General features: G+C 47.4%; 1 protein-coding gene across 1 annotated transcript in view; it reads right to left on the reverse strand.

The window, feature by feature from the left end:
* The window catches only part of PDILT (protein disulfide isomerase like, testis expressed), a 37,826-nt gene extending 22,128 nt beyond the window's left edge, over positions 1 to 15,698 (reverse strand). Inside the window, exons 1-2 of the mRNA XM_049904705.1 lie at positions 15,509 to 15,698; positions 5,652 to 5,858 (exon numbers count right to left, since the gene is read on the reverse strand). Of these exons, the coding sequence (XP_049760662.1) occupies positions 5,652 to 5,858; positions 15,509 to 15,698 (397 nt within the window). The remainder of the gene's footprint in view (positions 1 to 5,651; positions 5,859 to 15,508) is intronic.
* Between the last annotated feature and the right edge of the window lie 320 nt (positions 15,699 to 16,018).

The raw sequence follows: 16,018 nt of genomic DNA on the forward strand, positions 1-16,018 counted from the left end.
TTGCCAAGAGCCAGGCACTGTGCCATGAGTTTTGCATACATTCAGTCCTCATAACAACCCTATGAGATACACACTCTTATTCTCCCCATTTGACAGGCGAGGAAACAGAAGTTCAATTTGCCAAAAGCCACCCAACCAGTGAACCTGAGACTCAAACCAGGAGGAGGAAACATTTCCAGCTTTGTTTTCTTACCTACCCTCCAAGGTCACAATTAAATATTTTTTTTAAAGACTAGATAGGTAAAATATAAATAGAGACCAGCTAAGCTCTGTGACCTGGGGAAAATCCCTTTATCCCCCTGTGCCTCTGATTTGTCAGCTGAGGCCCAAATGTTGTCTAAGATTATAGAATCCTGACCTCCATGTCTCCGGAATCATATGGGAGGAGGTAGGCACACAATAGTCTTAGCTTCTAAAATTGGGACACATATATCATCTGGGGAGACACAATGGCGTGCTAGAATTTACATAAGGCTGCAAATGAACGTGTGTTTCCCCAAATCATCAATTTCACACGATGGCAGGAAATGTAAAATATGCCTTTATATTAAAGCCTGCTAAAGAATAAAATGGGACATTTCAATGAGTTTATAGGATAAAGCAATATATTTTTAATAAGCCATGTTCGTTGGGAGTAGATTTGGACTACATCCACAAACCTTTATTCATTCACTCTCTTGTTTATTCCTTCACTCACTCCTGCATTTGACAACTAAGTGTTGAGTTCCTGTTACATCATCAGGAGCTGTGCATAGTGCTGGGGCTGATGGGCAGAAACACACCTTATCACTCTCCTACAAATCTCGTTCTGTTGAGGGAGATAATCATCAAATAATTACACAAACCCATGTATAATCACACCCAAGGTAAGTAAAGTTCTATGAGCCTGTAGCAAAGATACCCAACGTAGACTGTGAAGTCAGGGAGGGCTTCCTGGAGGAAGTCATGTATGAGCTGAAAACTGAAGGATGCATAAGAGTTCATCTGGAGGCAAAAAGGAGAGGGAAGGGCTTCCAGGCAGAAAATAGCCTGTGCAAAGGCCCTGCGGCTGAGTACTCTCCTATCACCCCACCTCAGTCACTCACCATCTCCAATTGTTCTATTTTATGACCTGTTTTATTTTCTTCATTGAGACTCTCACTTTCTGAAATTCTTCTTTTTTTTTTTTTTGCAAACTTGTTTAACGTGGGGTCATGGTAGCTCCTACAGTGCCTGGCTCATACTAGGTGGCCCAGAAGCAATCACAGGATGAATGAATGAGGTGAATGAATCATTAGCTAAGGTGGCTTTGAGGGAACTTGATCTTGGGCCATCTTTTCTGTGGTGGATGAACTCTGTTTGGCCCCTCTGAATCCCACAGGACTGATGGAGCTCTGAATTTGGCAAATACTTTGTTCCTGAGTGCCTGCCCTTGTTGGTCATGGTGCCTCCCCTGGTGCTTGACTCTGAGCCAGAGGACAGAGTGACGACTGAGATGTGAATGCTGTGTCAATGATTGACTGGGACCGGAGCTTGGCTGTGTATTTGCAGGCACAGGCTGTGAATGCATCCTTAATAGAGGCCCCAGAGGCAACCCAGTCTCCCTCCCTCCAGGAAGGCAGCCAAGGCCAAGTCTCCTACATTAATCCTTGGAGAATAGAGGAGAGAGGGGGCTGGGCTTTGACCTGGCAAGGACTAAATCCCCCCTGCCTCCTGAGAAAGCTTTCAAAACGAGTCACGTTGCAGAAGCCATGTCAAGCACCACCTCCCCTCTTTAGCTCAGAGAAGCCCCGCCCAGGAGGCAGAGCTGCTGACATTATTTATCCTGTTTTGGAAGTACAGCCAGAATGCTCCTTGGAAGCAAGGATGGGGAGACTTCATCTCACATATTTTGGACATGTTATCAGGAGGAACCAGTCCTTGGAGAAGGACATCATGCTTGGTAAAGTAGAAGGTTGGTGAAAAAGAGGAAGACCCTCAATGATATGGATTGACACAGTGGCTGCAACAATGGGTTCAAGCATAACAGCGATTATGAAGATGGTGCAGAGCTGAGCAGTGTTTCGTTTTGCTATTCATGGGGTCCTATGAGTCGGAACTGGCTCAACAGCACCTAACAACAAGAAAGAATGAGAAATTGCAACGCTGATTCTAAAAGGCTTGCTCCAATTCCCACAGCTAGTGCTGGCAAATGGTTGTCCTAAAACCCGGGCATCCTAGGTCCCAGCGCAGACTGCAGCCTGGCGTCCATTGCCTCTTGCCCTGGCTGGGTAATACTGAGGAAGAAGAAGGAAGGCAGTTCAGCTGGGACACGGGCTGGCCTGTTATTGTCATGGCTTGCTGCAGTCTGCCCTTGCAATTCCATTCCATTCAAACTCAGTAACTATTAAAGTATCGACAATGTCCCAGGCACTGGACTAGGATTAGGAAACGATTAAAAAACGAGTCGCTGTGGAGTTGACTCCAGCTCACACCAATCCCATGTCTGCCAGAATAGAACTGTGCTCCGCAGGGTTCTCAATGGCCGATTTCTCAGAAGTAAATCATCAGGCCTTTCTTCCAAGGCCTCTCTGGTGGACCCGAACCTCCAGTCTTGCAGTTAGCAGCTGAGCACATTAACCGTTTGTACCACCCAGGGACTCCAGGCAACAATAATTGTTTGATAATAATGACCACACCTGCCATTTACTTACAGTGTAGCACAATGCAGAGCGAGGTTAGCAAACTACAGCCAGTGGGCCATATCTGGCCTGCCCACCACTTGATTTTTACAAGCTTTATTGGATCAAAACCACACTTACTCATTTACGTATAGCTACAGCTGCTCCTCGGGACAAAGCTGTGGCAGTCTGCTTCCGTAAAGATTACAGCCTTGGAAACCCTATGGGGCAGTTCTACTCTCCTATAGGGTCACTATGAGTTGCAGTCAACTCAACAGCAATGGGACAGGGCTTTCACACAACAGCAGAACTGAGTAGTTGTGACAGACCATCTCATCTATAAAACATAAAATATTTATCATCTGCCCCTTTTACTGAAAACAATTGCCAACCTCACTGTTTACTAGCTGGGGGGTCTTGAGCAAATTTTTCTGCCTGTCTGTGCCTCAGTTTCCCCATATGCAAAAGAGGGATGAAAATAGCACCTCCCACATGGGGTTGTCTCGACACGTGAGAAGGGCCTAGAACAGTGCCCGGAACATAAGTATGTGCAGGTGTGTGTCAGGGACCGTGCCCTGCAAACATGTTTTCATCTTCCTGGCAATCCTAGGAGGTAGAGACTTTCACAATCCCCATTTTACAGATGAGGAAACCAAGGTTCAACAAGAAATAATTTTTCCTCAGGCATATTGTGAGGATTTGAATTTGGGGTGGTATCCCACAAGTTCTGTTAGCCTTTTCAAAACCAAATAACAAACCCGTTGCTGTCAAGTCTATTCTGACTCATAGCGACCCTATTGGACAGAGTAGAACTGCCCCATAGGGTTTCCAAGGCTGTAATCTTCAAGAAAGCAGACTGCCACTTCTTTATCCCACAGAGTGGCTGGTGGGTTCGAACTGCTGACCTTTTGGCTAGCAGCCAAGTGCTTAACCACTGTGCCACCAGGGCTCCTTAGCTTTTTCAGAGGACCCAGAAATGGGCGTAAGTTCCCTGCCCTTGTGGAAGTCTCATCCCATGGCGTAGAAAAATGAGCAACAGATGCAATTCTGTGAGGTGAAGACCTTGGTGGGGGAAGCACAGGTGCTACAGGATCACAGAGGAGGGGCGATCATGGGAGACTTCCTGGAAGAGGTGAGGATGAAGCTTCCTGCACCGCAGAGGAAGTCCTCGGTATTAGCTCCTACCAGAAAGGAGGCTTAGTGGCCAAAGGCCTTGGGGAGCTCTTATATCAGCCCCATTCACAGCCTACAAGTTGTCACATTATCATCTTATTTCCTCTAAGAGTAGAGTCAGATCTCAACTGTCCTTTAGGAGGGAAAACTGGTCCCTTTTGCCCATGACAATACCTGAGCTACTCGGTGGGCATATATGGATCTTGGAAAAGTAACCCAGAGGCTTCACATCTCTTCAGAGCCCTCCCCAAAGCCAACACATCACAGAGGGCTCCTTGCTAGGATATCGACGGGCTCCTCTTGCTGAGGGTCAGCATTCGGTGTTCATAGGAAGCAGTAGTCTCTGTCCCTTATCTCACTGCTCTTGCCCTCTCTCTCCATCTCCTCTTCTCTCCCCCATACACACACACACACACACACACACACACACACACCTCCCTCCCACAAGCCTGCTGGGAGCCACAGGCCTGTCAGGTCTCTTATGTAACCTGCCATAAAAGTTCTCTTTTGCTGCGCCTTCCCCTGCAAATCTGGCCCGTGACTCTCGTGCTCCCTGGCATCCATTCTGAGAACCGCAAGGCATCAAGCTGTCCCTATACGTAGTGGTGGTTCTCCAGCCCCCTTGGTTCTTGCAACGACATTCAGAAGGGCTTCTTGGAAGCCTTCTATATGCCAGGTCCTGTGAAAGGCAGTCTCAGCTTCCTGAGATTCAATCATTAACACATACATATACCATTATCATCATCTGTTGCCATCAAGCCGATTCTGACTCATGGTGACCCCATGCATTATAGAGTAGGACTATCCCATAGAGTTTTCTTGGCTGTAATCTTTAGAGAAGCAGATGGCCAGGGCTTTCTTCTGCAGAGCTGCTGGGTGGGTTCAAACTGCCAACCTTTAGTTTAGCAGCCGACAGCAAACTGCTTGCTCCACCCAGGCTCCTAACACATATATAATGAGAACCTTCTACTAGCATAGTAGGACCTGTGCTAGGCACTTCTGTGTTCACCAGAACTGTGTTCACCATTTTTATGACATCCATCCAGCCATGTGCATTCATTTATGCATTTGTATATCTTAACATTATTTTTAAATTAGGGCCTACATGTGCCACACTGAGGCACATCTTATCCATTCACTTATTCATCACTCAGTTACGGAGATTCTCGGTAACTGAGTGATGAATAAATGAACGGATAAGTGAATAAATGAAATGGATGATGAGAGCAGTTAAAGTGTTTAGTAGACATCCCATCCTAAGCCTATCTTGTTCCATCATCTCCCAGTCTCCCTTTTGAACAAACCAACTCTTCCTTGGCCTGGAGCCATGTCAAAATCCTTCTAAAGAGAAGACGGAGGGTTGGAGTTAGGAGCTCAGTTGGTAGCTATAAGCCATGAACCCCATCCTCCTACCTCATGGTGTTGCTATAACCCACTAACTATGGTAGAGGTAGCTACGCATTCACCAAAACCCAAAAGGAAAACCTTATGGACAGAGCACTGGACTACATTTGTCTTTCTTGCAGCTGGGTGGGCATATAACAAACATGGTCAATGGATTGCAAATATTCACCACTCCCAGGCCTGGGCCACAAATACCTGCTTTGGCCAGATGCAGAAGAAACAGCAGGTGGCTCCTAGGCCCTCAGGAAGGGCAGAGCCATAGGCAGGAACGAGCCTTGGTCCCCAAAATGTTCTGTGGAGTGGAATTCTCTGCCTCCACCCTCTGGCTGCCAACTGGGCTTTATGTGGTCAAGAAATACACTTAAGCCACTGAAGCTCTGGTGTTTATGTGTTTCCATAGCTAGCATACTTGGACTCACCCACAAGCCCCGTTACCTTCACAGCTGATGGGCTCAGACCTGTTGCCTTCAAAAAACAGCTTCACCTCTGGGGCCTTCTTAATATCAAATTCCTCCTGAAGCTCCTTCTCGACGGTGATGTCCACTTTGCCAAAGCCGAGCCCATTCTTGCCTTTGCCTATGATCTCCATGGCTCTGCCCAACTCCTGGGCCAAATTCCTGGATCGCTTTGAGGATGGGTTGTCTGAAAAAGCCGGCATGAAGACAGAACTTGCTGGAGCCTCTTCACCCAACCCCCCCAACCCCCACCCCCATCTTTCAAGGAAAGTTCTTGGTTTTGGTTGGCTAGCTCCTGGGCCTTTCTTTGTTCAGCTGGTAATGGGTAAATTTTCAGAAACGTGAAAGGATATGAGACATGATGGCTTATGAAATTAACGAATGGAGAGACACACATCTGGGTTCATACATTTGGATTCAGCAACCCTGGAAACAACACAACTTTGGGCACCTTACTCAGTCTCTCTACATTTCAATTTCACCATGGGGAAGATCGGGAAGTAACAGTGGCTACACACACCACATCTCGGGGAGGTGTTAGAAACAAGTAAGATTCATTTAACAATCACTAATATAGTGCCTATTATTTCCTAAGGGAGCCCTGGTGGTGCAGCGGCTAAGAGCTTGGCTGCTAACCAAAAGGTCAGCAGTTCAAATCCACCAGCTGCTCCTTGGAAATACTACGGGGCTATTCAACTCTATCCTTTTAGGGTCGCTATGACTCGATGGCAACAGGTTTTTATTTTCTAAGAGCTTTACATTTATTAATTCATTTAACCTTCCCAATAACTCTATGGGGTAAACCAAAACCAAACCTGCTGCTGTCCAGTAGATTCTAACTCACTGCGACCCTATAGGACAGAGTAAAACTGCCCCATAGGGTTTCTTCGGCTGTAATCTTTAAGGAAGTAAACCGCCACATCTTTCTCCCACAAAGTGGCTGGTGGGTTCGAACCACCGACCTTTCGGCTAGCAGCAGAGCACTTAACCACTGCACCACCAGGGTTCCTTCCACTATGGGGTAGGTATTACTATTATCATCTCAATTTGTCAGATGAAGAAACCAATGTGCCACAAAATCACCTACTTGCCCAAAGCCCAGTGACAGTAAGAAGCATAGCCAGGATTCAGAATTCCAGAATTCCAGCTCTCCAACCTCCACTACGGGTGTGAAACACTTAGCACAATGTCTGGCATATGTTATGTACATGAAACATTATTATTATCATCATCGTTACTGTCAAATTTACGTAACAAAAAATTATAGACTAGAGAGGGATCATGATCGCCATCTAGTGGACAGTTCTGGAGCTAACAGGCCAAATTGAAACCCTCCAGTTGCCATGTCTTGGCGACCCCACGTGTTGCAGACTATAACTGGGTGCTCTATGGGTTTTCAATGGCTGTGACCTTTTGGAAGCAGAGCGCCAGGCCTTTCTTCCAAGGCATCTCTGGGTAGGTTCAAATCATCAACTTTTTGGTTAATAACTGAATGCTTATCTGTTCGTACCACCGACTAGGGACTAGTCAGAATCGACCCCGTGGTAACCAGTTGTTTTTGTTTTGTTTTTAGTTGTCATGTAGCTGCGTAATATGGCTGAGGACTCTCTCATGTAAGGAAGAGAATTAGGGTGGGAAAGTACTGATTGGGCATGAAAACAGTGGGTAATGGGGGGAAGTTATGGGGCTCCCCTACACTTTTAAGCCTCTATGATTGAGAGACCTGACATTTCTTGGCCCCTCGCATGGCTGGGCAAAGGGGTCACTCCTTGCCATGAAGTCAATTCCAACTCAAAGCGACCCTATACGACAGAGTAGAACTGCCCCATAGGGTTTCCAAGGAGCGGCTGGTGGATTTGAACTGCCAACCTTTTCAATAGCAGCTGTGCTGCCAGGGCTCTGCAAAGGGGTGGGGGGAATCCTTTTCTAGAAACAGCCTCAGGGAGCTGGCACGTGGTCTTGCCAGTAGGAGAGGCCTTCACGCCCTAAATGAGAGGGAACTAAAAGGTGCTTGAGTCTGCCTTCCTGCTGGTAGCCTGTGAGACTGCAGATCCCTCAACTAGCCCTGCCATGCTGTGCAGGGCACACGTGGGCGCGGGGCAGGTGGGCGCGGGGCAGGTGGGCGCGGGGCAGGTGGGCGCGGGGCAGGTGGGCGAGGGGCAAGTGTGCTGAGCCAGGGCAAGGGTCACTGATTCCGTTTCAAGCCAGAACACTTAATCTTTTTCAAACTCTTTGATCTGGAGCCCTTGAAGAAAATGCAAATCACCTTCCCCGCCGAGGGCAAATTCTAAGTCCAAAATAGGAATGTTTTGTCAGGTATGGCCCAGACAACCCAGCCATGGAACAGCTGGCGCAGTCCCCACTGCCAGCCAGCCCACCTGTCCCTGCAGTAGCACTGAAAGTGAATGATCGCTTTTCATTAAACTCCCAGCCAGTGGACAGGAAATGAGGCCTTGCGCCTCCGCCATAGATTGATGCCTCTCCACTGCCCGCTTTGTCACCATCATGGCCTGCGGTGCCCCCATCCATCATCGCCAGCATGCCTGGACTATTGCCTGCCATCTGGCCTGCTGGTCTCCCCTGGCTTCCTTGTGGCCTCTGCCAGGCCCAGCACAGGGTTGCTGATTGACCACCATACACACACACAAAAAAACCCAAACCAGTTGCTGCTGGGTCGACTCCGACTCAAGGTGACCCTGTGTATTACAGAGTAGAACTGCCACATAAGGTTTTCTTGACTGTAATCTTTAGGGAAGCAGATTGCCAGGTCTTTCTTTGGGGCACCGCTGGGTGGGTTTGAACTGGCAATCTTTCAAACCATTTGCAGACATCATGTCTAAACCTGGGTTTCCAAGGGCAGGGGCTCAGGACGAGAGGGACACCTGGAATGATGGTGCAAATACCAGAGTTTTCGGACATTCTGCGCATGGCCCAGTGTCCCTGAGTGTCGGAAAGGGAAGTGGGAGAACTAGGCTGTGACAGCTGGAATGCTGAGATCTGAGAACCAGGTGGATGGGACCTCCAAAAGGCACCTAGCAATAATAGCAATGGGGATTCATTCATTCAAAAAATTTTTTTTAGGATCAGTCATGTGCCAGGCACTGTTCTAGATACTAAAGATATGTTGCTGTTGGGCCCCATTGAGTAGATTACAACTCCCAGCAACCCCGTGTGAAGGAGTAAAACTGCCCCATGGGGTTTTATTGGCTGTAATCTTTAAGCAAGCAGATCACCAGGCCTTTCTCCCACAAAGCCACTGCGTGAGTTCGAACTGCAAACTTTTGGTTAGCAGATGAGTGCTTAACCTTTGCCCCATCAGGGCTCCTTAAAAAAAAAAAAAAACCAAACCCACTGCCATCAAGACAATTCCAACTCACAGCAACCCTATCGGACAGGGTAGAACTGCCCCATAGTGTTTGCAAGGCCTGGTGGATTTGAACTGCTGACCTTTTGGTTAATAGCCAAGCTCTTCACCACTGTGCCACCAGGGCTCCCAGGGCTCCTTACTGGGGCTATAACAGTGAACAAAATCTATTGCCATCAGGTAGATTCCAACTCATATCGGCCCTATAGAACAGAATAGAACTGCCCCACAAGGTTTCCAAGGGCACCTGGTGGATTCAAACTGCTGACTTTTTGGTTAGCAGCTGAGTTCTTAACCACCGTGCTACCAGGGCTCCAATGACACAAACAGATAAAAATTCCTGCCCTCATTGGAGAAGGCAGAAAATAAAAGTCAACTGTATGCAGTGTTAGATAGTATGGGCTACAGAGAAAAGGAGAGCAGGACTGGGGGAGGGGTGGGAGTGTCAGGGGGATTGCAGGTTTAAGTAGGGAGGTTTTAGAAGGCCTCAGTGTGAAGAGACATTTTGATAAAGACAAAAGGAGATGAGGGAGTCTGCCCCTTGGATAACTGGAGGAACAGTGTGCCAGGCAGAGGGAACAGGGAGGGCAAAGGCTCTGAGGTTGCAGCACTTCTGACATGTTTGAGAAGAGTGAGCTGGAGTGGGGATCAGGAGGCCTTGAAGGTCATTGAACAGACTTGGTCCTTTCCTCTGAGTGACATGGAGAGTCACTGGAGGGTTTGGAGCAGAGCTATGATGCAATATGATGTACTTTTAAGCAAAATGGTAGAGGGAGATTAGACCAAAGTTGGAAGAAGGTGGATGCAAGGAGACAAGTTGGAAGCTACCGTAAGAATCCAGGTGAGAGAGGGTGACGGCTTGGACCATGGCAGTGGCGATGGAGAGGGTGGGAAGGGGTCAGAGTCTAGAGAGATTTCAAAGGAGGAGGTCACTGGATTTGATGACAAAATAGCATATTCATGGGGCCTCTAAGGAGCCCTGGTAGCATGGTGGTTAGGCACTCGGCTGCTAACTAGAAGCTCAGTGGTTTGAATGCATCAGCTGTTCTCAAGGAGAAAGATGTGGCAGTCTGCTTCCATAAAGATTACAGCCTTGGAAACTTCATGGAGAAGTTCTACTCTGTCTGATAGGGTCACTATGAGCCGGAATTGACTTGACGGCAATGGGTTTTTTTTTTTTTTTTAATGATTATTACTACGACAGTGGCAGGGAATCCTTGGTCTTGCCCAGACCAGGATCTCTCTGGGAAGCGAGGGTCCTGTGGAGACGTTTAATCCCAGCAGATCTTCTGGCTCCTGGGGAAAGGAAGATGAGGGTGGCCAGCACAGGGAGCTGGAACCTGCCTCCCTTTAGACTAGTGGTTCTCAATGGGGGACATTTGGCCACGTCTGGAAACATTATTGGTTGTCACAGTTGGGGGAATTGGTGCTACTGGGATCTAGTGAGTAGAGGCCAGGGATGCTGCTGAACACCCTGTGATGCACAGGATAGCCACCCAAAACAAAAAATTATCCAGCCTCAAATGTCAATAGTGCTGAGGTTGAGAAGCCCTGCTTTAGATCAAGCTCAGATCAAGCATAGAGAAGTGTTCTGAGAATGAGTCACCATTCCAAAGGGCTGTTTACAGAGTACAGAGGTGCTCCCAGCTGGTATGAACTTCAGGATGCTCATCAACCCCTTTTGCTTCCTCAGGGGCTCCTCAGGGGTCAGCCAACACACCACTCTGGCCATTACAACGGCCTTCAAGGCCCTGAAGGATCTGTATCTCATCTTTCTTACCTCATATTCTACTCCTGTTCAGCAACTCAGCTTTCATCACTCATATGCCTTCCTACCTCAGGGCCTTTGCACTTCCTGTTCCCTCTGCCTGAAATGCTCTCCCTGCCCGCCCATCACCAGATATCTGCATGGGTTGTTCTCTCACTGCCCTCAGGTCTTTGCTAAAATGTCATCTTCTCAGGGAGGCCCTCCCTGGCCACCTTATTTAAATTTGCAGACCCACCTCCACTCAACCCTTGCATTCCATATTGCTCTTTTCTGTTTTTCTCCATAGTCGCTTAACCATATGACATACTACATATTTTGCTTAGTTATCTGTTTATCATATGTCTCCTCCTCTCTCCAGTATGTAAGCTTCATGAGAGTAAAGAGTGCTTTGTTCACCACTATACCTGCCTGTGCCTAGGGTATATCTGGTACATAGTATGTGTTCAATAAATATATAATGAATGAACAAATGAATGTTCTAGTTATTAGCACAGTGCTGTAAAATGGATCGAGCACCAGTTTTGGTGGCAGACCTGGCTTATATCCAGACTTCATCACTTAGTAACTGTGACTTTGGGCAAATTATCTAACCTTTCTTAGACTTATTTGCTTCATCTGTGAGAGGAGGATAATGACAGCAAGTACAGTGCCTAGAACACAGGTATGTAATAAATGGTAGCTATCATCACTATCTGCCATCATAATCATCACCATTGTCATCATCATGACCACGGTCATCAGCATAACCCTCATCATCACCATCTTCATTGCTATTACCACCCACATCACCATCTTCATTATCATCACCATTACCATCACCATCATCATCTAACCTGCTCTCAGGCCAGGGATGTGCCACCTCTGTCTTATGGGCAATCATTAAATGACCCTAGACACAGCTCCTGATAAATTTCATCTTGACCTTGCCCCACTAGGAATCAACTTGATGGCAATGGGTTAGTTTTTTTTTTTTCCCTCCCCACTAAAGATAGCCTTTCCTTTTCTCCTGCCTCATCCATGGAGAACATACGGGACCAAAGGAAGGCTCATTTATTTCACTTATTTATTCATTTATTCAACATCTATGTAGGCCAACCATGTTCCAAGCACAATCCCAAATATTACGAATCAAGAGATAAATGAGATTTGGCCCTTCCCCCCATCAAACTCACAAGTTTAAAAGCAGTTTCAATATAGTGTGGTAAGAACTATGACAGAGAGGCTACAGGGGGCTGTGTGAGCATGTGGGCAGGCTCCTAGCCAGTCTGAATGGGAGTGTCTCCTGACAAGGATACTCCATGAGCTTAAACCTCACGAACCAAGTGAAGAAGTGGAGGAAGGGCACTATAAGCAGAGAAAACAGCAACGGCAGAGGCTCAGAGGCCTAAGTGATATGGTCTATTCTGGCACCTATAAATAACTCAGGGTCTAGAGCATAGCATTCAAGTAGGGTGAAGAGGTAGGCCTAGGATAGAGCAAGCAGGGGACCTTATAACTTGTTAAGGAGTTTGGGATGTTAGAGAACCATTGAAGGCTTTTAATCAGGGAGCGACGCAATCAGATCTGCATTTTAGAAAAAGTATCTCTGGGTGCATTGTGGAGGCAGCATTGGAGGGGTAGGGAAGCAATCTCAGAGGCTGCTATGGGGCTGAGAAGAATGACGAGGCTGACTGGAACTGAGGCAATGGCACTGGAATAGGGAGAACTGCAGACTGGAAAGGGACTTAGGAGGTGGCATCAATAGGACTTGGTGACAGATTAGATGTGGGGAGTGGGTGAGAATACAGAGAGGTGTCAAGAATGACCTTGAGGTATCTCCCTTTGACACTGGGTGATGGTGGTGCTGTCAGAAAAGGCAGGACATGGGGGGAAACAGAGTGTTGAGAGTAAGTTAAAGATGCTGAGGCCTGTTTTAGACACATGTGGCAGTGAAAGGTCTGAGGGACAGAGGAAAGGTCCCACCCACCATTGGCTCTTGGACCTGGAGTCCCAGAGAGACGCAAAGCACGCCGGCAGCTAGGAATTGGGGGCAATCCCTGGAGGCAGGATTGGAAAAATCCCTTAGGTTAAAAAAAAAAAAGACCATTTACCTCTGGGAAAAAAAGCTTTTAAATAAAGCCTTCCCCAAGTGACTAGTTTTTCCAAAGGTCACTTTTTTTTTTTGAGAACTCATTTTGAACTAAATTGTGTTTTGGCAGGAATGGAATCTTTGAATGCAGTGAGTTTAATTGAGTGGGCAGTGAGTTTAATTTAGATAGCAAGATCTCTGCTGGTGTTGGGTTCTCTGCTTTCAAATGTCCACTGGTGGGAAGGATTTAAGTTTGAAGTATTCAAATTGGTCATTATTGAATGCAATTAACGTATGTAATATCAATTGGCCCCCTCTGTAGTCCCAGGTTCCACGTTAACCCCTAAGTGATTCGATATCAGGTAAAGTCCCAAAAAGCCATGAACTTGCCCTTTATTCAGACCCAGGAGTCATTGGGCAGAACCCTGCCTTCTATTTTGGAGTTCGGGCTGACAGGACAGGTTCCCAGCTTGCCCACCTACCGTACCATTTTTGGAAAGGAAAATGCGTATAGAGATGCCTGCTATATTTTGCAAGGTGTATGGCTCTAAAACCTTCAACACAACTTTTGGGGGCCCAGAATGCAGAGACGAGGGCTGCAGCAAAAAAAAGGAAGATGGCTTGGGTGTCTGCCTTGTGCAAGCCATTAGCTCACAGTTCCACAGCAGGCAGATTCGGGCTTCAGGATTCTCAGTGCTTCCTTTGGCTAGAGTTCTGGTGTGTATGAGCAGACTCAGGAGTGTTCAGGAAAGCAGAAATGCCTGCCTTGCTCACAAAATGTTGTGTGCTATTGAGTTGACTTATTAATTTTTTTGTTGTTGTTGTTTAAAGAGGCACACTTGGCTGGCATGACTTTTGTCCCTTTGCTATTTTCCCTGCTCCCTTTTTTTCCTACCTGGAATGTGCAATGCAGGTGACGCAGCAGCCATCTTGTGATCATGAGCTACAACATGGTAAAATGATAGAGCAGACAGGTAGGAGGAGCCTGTATCCTTGACATTGTAGAGCTGCTACACCAGTCGTTGACTGCCTATCTCTGGACTGTATGTATATAGTACATAACAAACTCTTCCAGTTTGAGCACCATTAGCAGAATTATTACTTGCAGCTGAACTCAGTCCAAACTGATCTGATGGAACTGCAACTGTTGAGGTGCTGCAGGACCAAGACAGGATGGGAACTTCCATCTACTGAGCATGTTTCGTGTGGGTCCTTCATAGACACTATTTCTGTTAATCCCTATAATGAATCTACCACTTTCATTATTTCCCCCTGGCAAGTACAGTGAGATACTAAAAAGTTACTCAAGACCACATAAGAAGTTCATGGCAGAATTGGGTTCATACCTGGGCTTGTCTGGCTCCAAAGCCCATAAAGTTTACACTAAACCTTGATGCCACTTAAGGACCAAGGTGGGTGGATGATTCAGGTTAAGGGGGACTCTCCAGGATTTACCAGTGTGTGGTATATAGGGTCCTTGATAAACACTGAAGTCAACAATCACATATCCCAAAGACCTCTGACCCATGTGTGGCTCTGAAGTCAGGGTTTTGGAAGCCACTGCTCACAGTTGTTTCCTGTATCCTTCAAATCCTTCCATGCTGGAGGGGTCTAGGACAGGGTCTGCGGACACCGCTTGTGGCTGTCTGCCCTTGGGCAAGTCACTGGGCTTCTCTGAGTCTCTGTTTCCTCAGCTAGAAAATGGGAAGAAGAATAGTGCCCACCACACAGAGGTGTTACGAGGACTAAATGAACCTTAAGACAGTGCCTGGCACCTAGCAAGTGCTCACTGTGTGAAACTGTTGGAAAATCACTTATCCGCTGGCCCAAGAAAGGAGCCTTGGTGGCATAGTAGTTAAGTGCTTGGATGCTAACCAAAAGGTTGGCAGTTTGAACCCACCAATGGCTTGGAGGGAGAAAGATGCGGCTGTCTGCTTCCACAAAGATTTACAGTCTTGGAAACCCTGTGAGGCAGTTCTACTCTGTTCTATAGTGTTGATATGAGTCAGAATTGTCTTGATGGTAAAGGGTTTTTTTTCCTGGCCCAAGGCACAGCTGTGTCAGCACATGCCAGAGCCTCAAGAAGCAGCAGGCTGTCCTTTCCACCCCCCCAACCCCAAAGTGTCTGCTAACGCAAAGGGCAACAGTCTGAAGAGTAAAAGTGAAGATGCAAAGTTAAGATGGCAAAGGTGATGGCTTTCTCCAGAGCTTACTCACAACAGCCATCATTTATTGCTCTCCAGTCGTGTTCCAGGAACTTAACACATTATCTCCTTTCAACATCGTGATAATCTAGCATGGTTGTTATTTTCATGCCCATTGTACAGAGGAGAAAACTGAGGGTCAGAATGGTAAGGACACGAGAGGGTAAACTATAGATCTTTGCCTTCCGTGGGATACGGGAGCCACATAAAAAACCCAGACTAAAGAGGCAGTGTATTTTGCAAATTGTTTAACCTCTCTGGGCCTCAGTATTCTCATCTGGAAATTGGGGGTGCAATTATATACATCTTATTTAAAAAAAAATTAGTACCATGTGTTCACATGTGTTTAGCAATGTAGAGAGCTCCTCTGGCCCCCAGAAGCAAGGAGGCTGGCCTCACCCTCACCCACTGCCTGGGAGTGAGGGACACTCACGAAAAAGGACCATGAGGAAGCGGGTCTGGTTCAACATCTGGGTCAGGCCGGCAGAGGTCAGCACCAGCAGGTTGCTCTCCTCCCGGATATGCAGGAGCCGGGGTACCTCCGTGGCATCCACCTCTGGAGAGCTCAGCACAGCAGGGATGCAAGAAGCTACCAGCAGCAGGGGCATCCAGAGCGGCTCCATGTCTGTCCTGGGGGGGCAAGGGGAGGAGCAGGCACCCTTATCTATCAGCACAGCCAGAGCACCACATCGTCACTTCCTCCCGCCAGCCCGTATGTGCAAACCTGGCCTGAGTACTGCCCACTACCTCCCCAGCAGTGGCCACAGCTTGGCAGCAGCACCACAGGAAAGGTGAAGGGTTAGGTCAGCCTCAGGTCCCACCCCCCAACTCAGAGCAGCAGGAAGCAAGCTACTCAAGACTGCTGGCTCCCTGGCCACTTTGCAGAAATGGGTCCCTAAGATGAGCCTCTGGATCTCAGAGATAATGGTCCAATTCCCCATCC

The sequence above is a fragment of the Elephas maximus genome, chromosome 12, assembly GCF_024166365.1.
Source record: "Elephas maximus indicus isolate mEleMax1 chromosome 12, mEleMax1 primary haplotype, whole genome shotgun sequence".
NCBI classification, from domain to species: Eukaryota; Metazoa; Chordata; class Mammalia; order Proboscidea; family Elephantidae; genus Elephas; species Elephas maximus.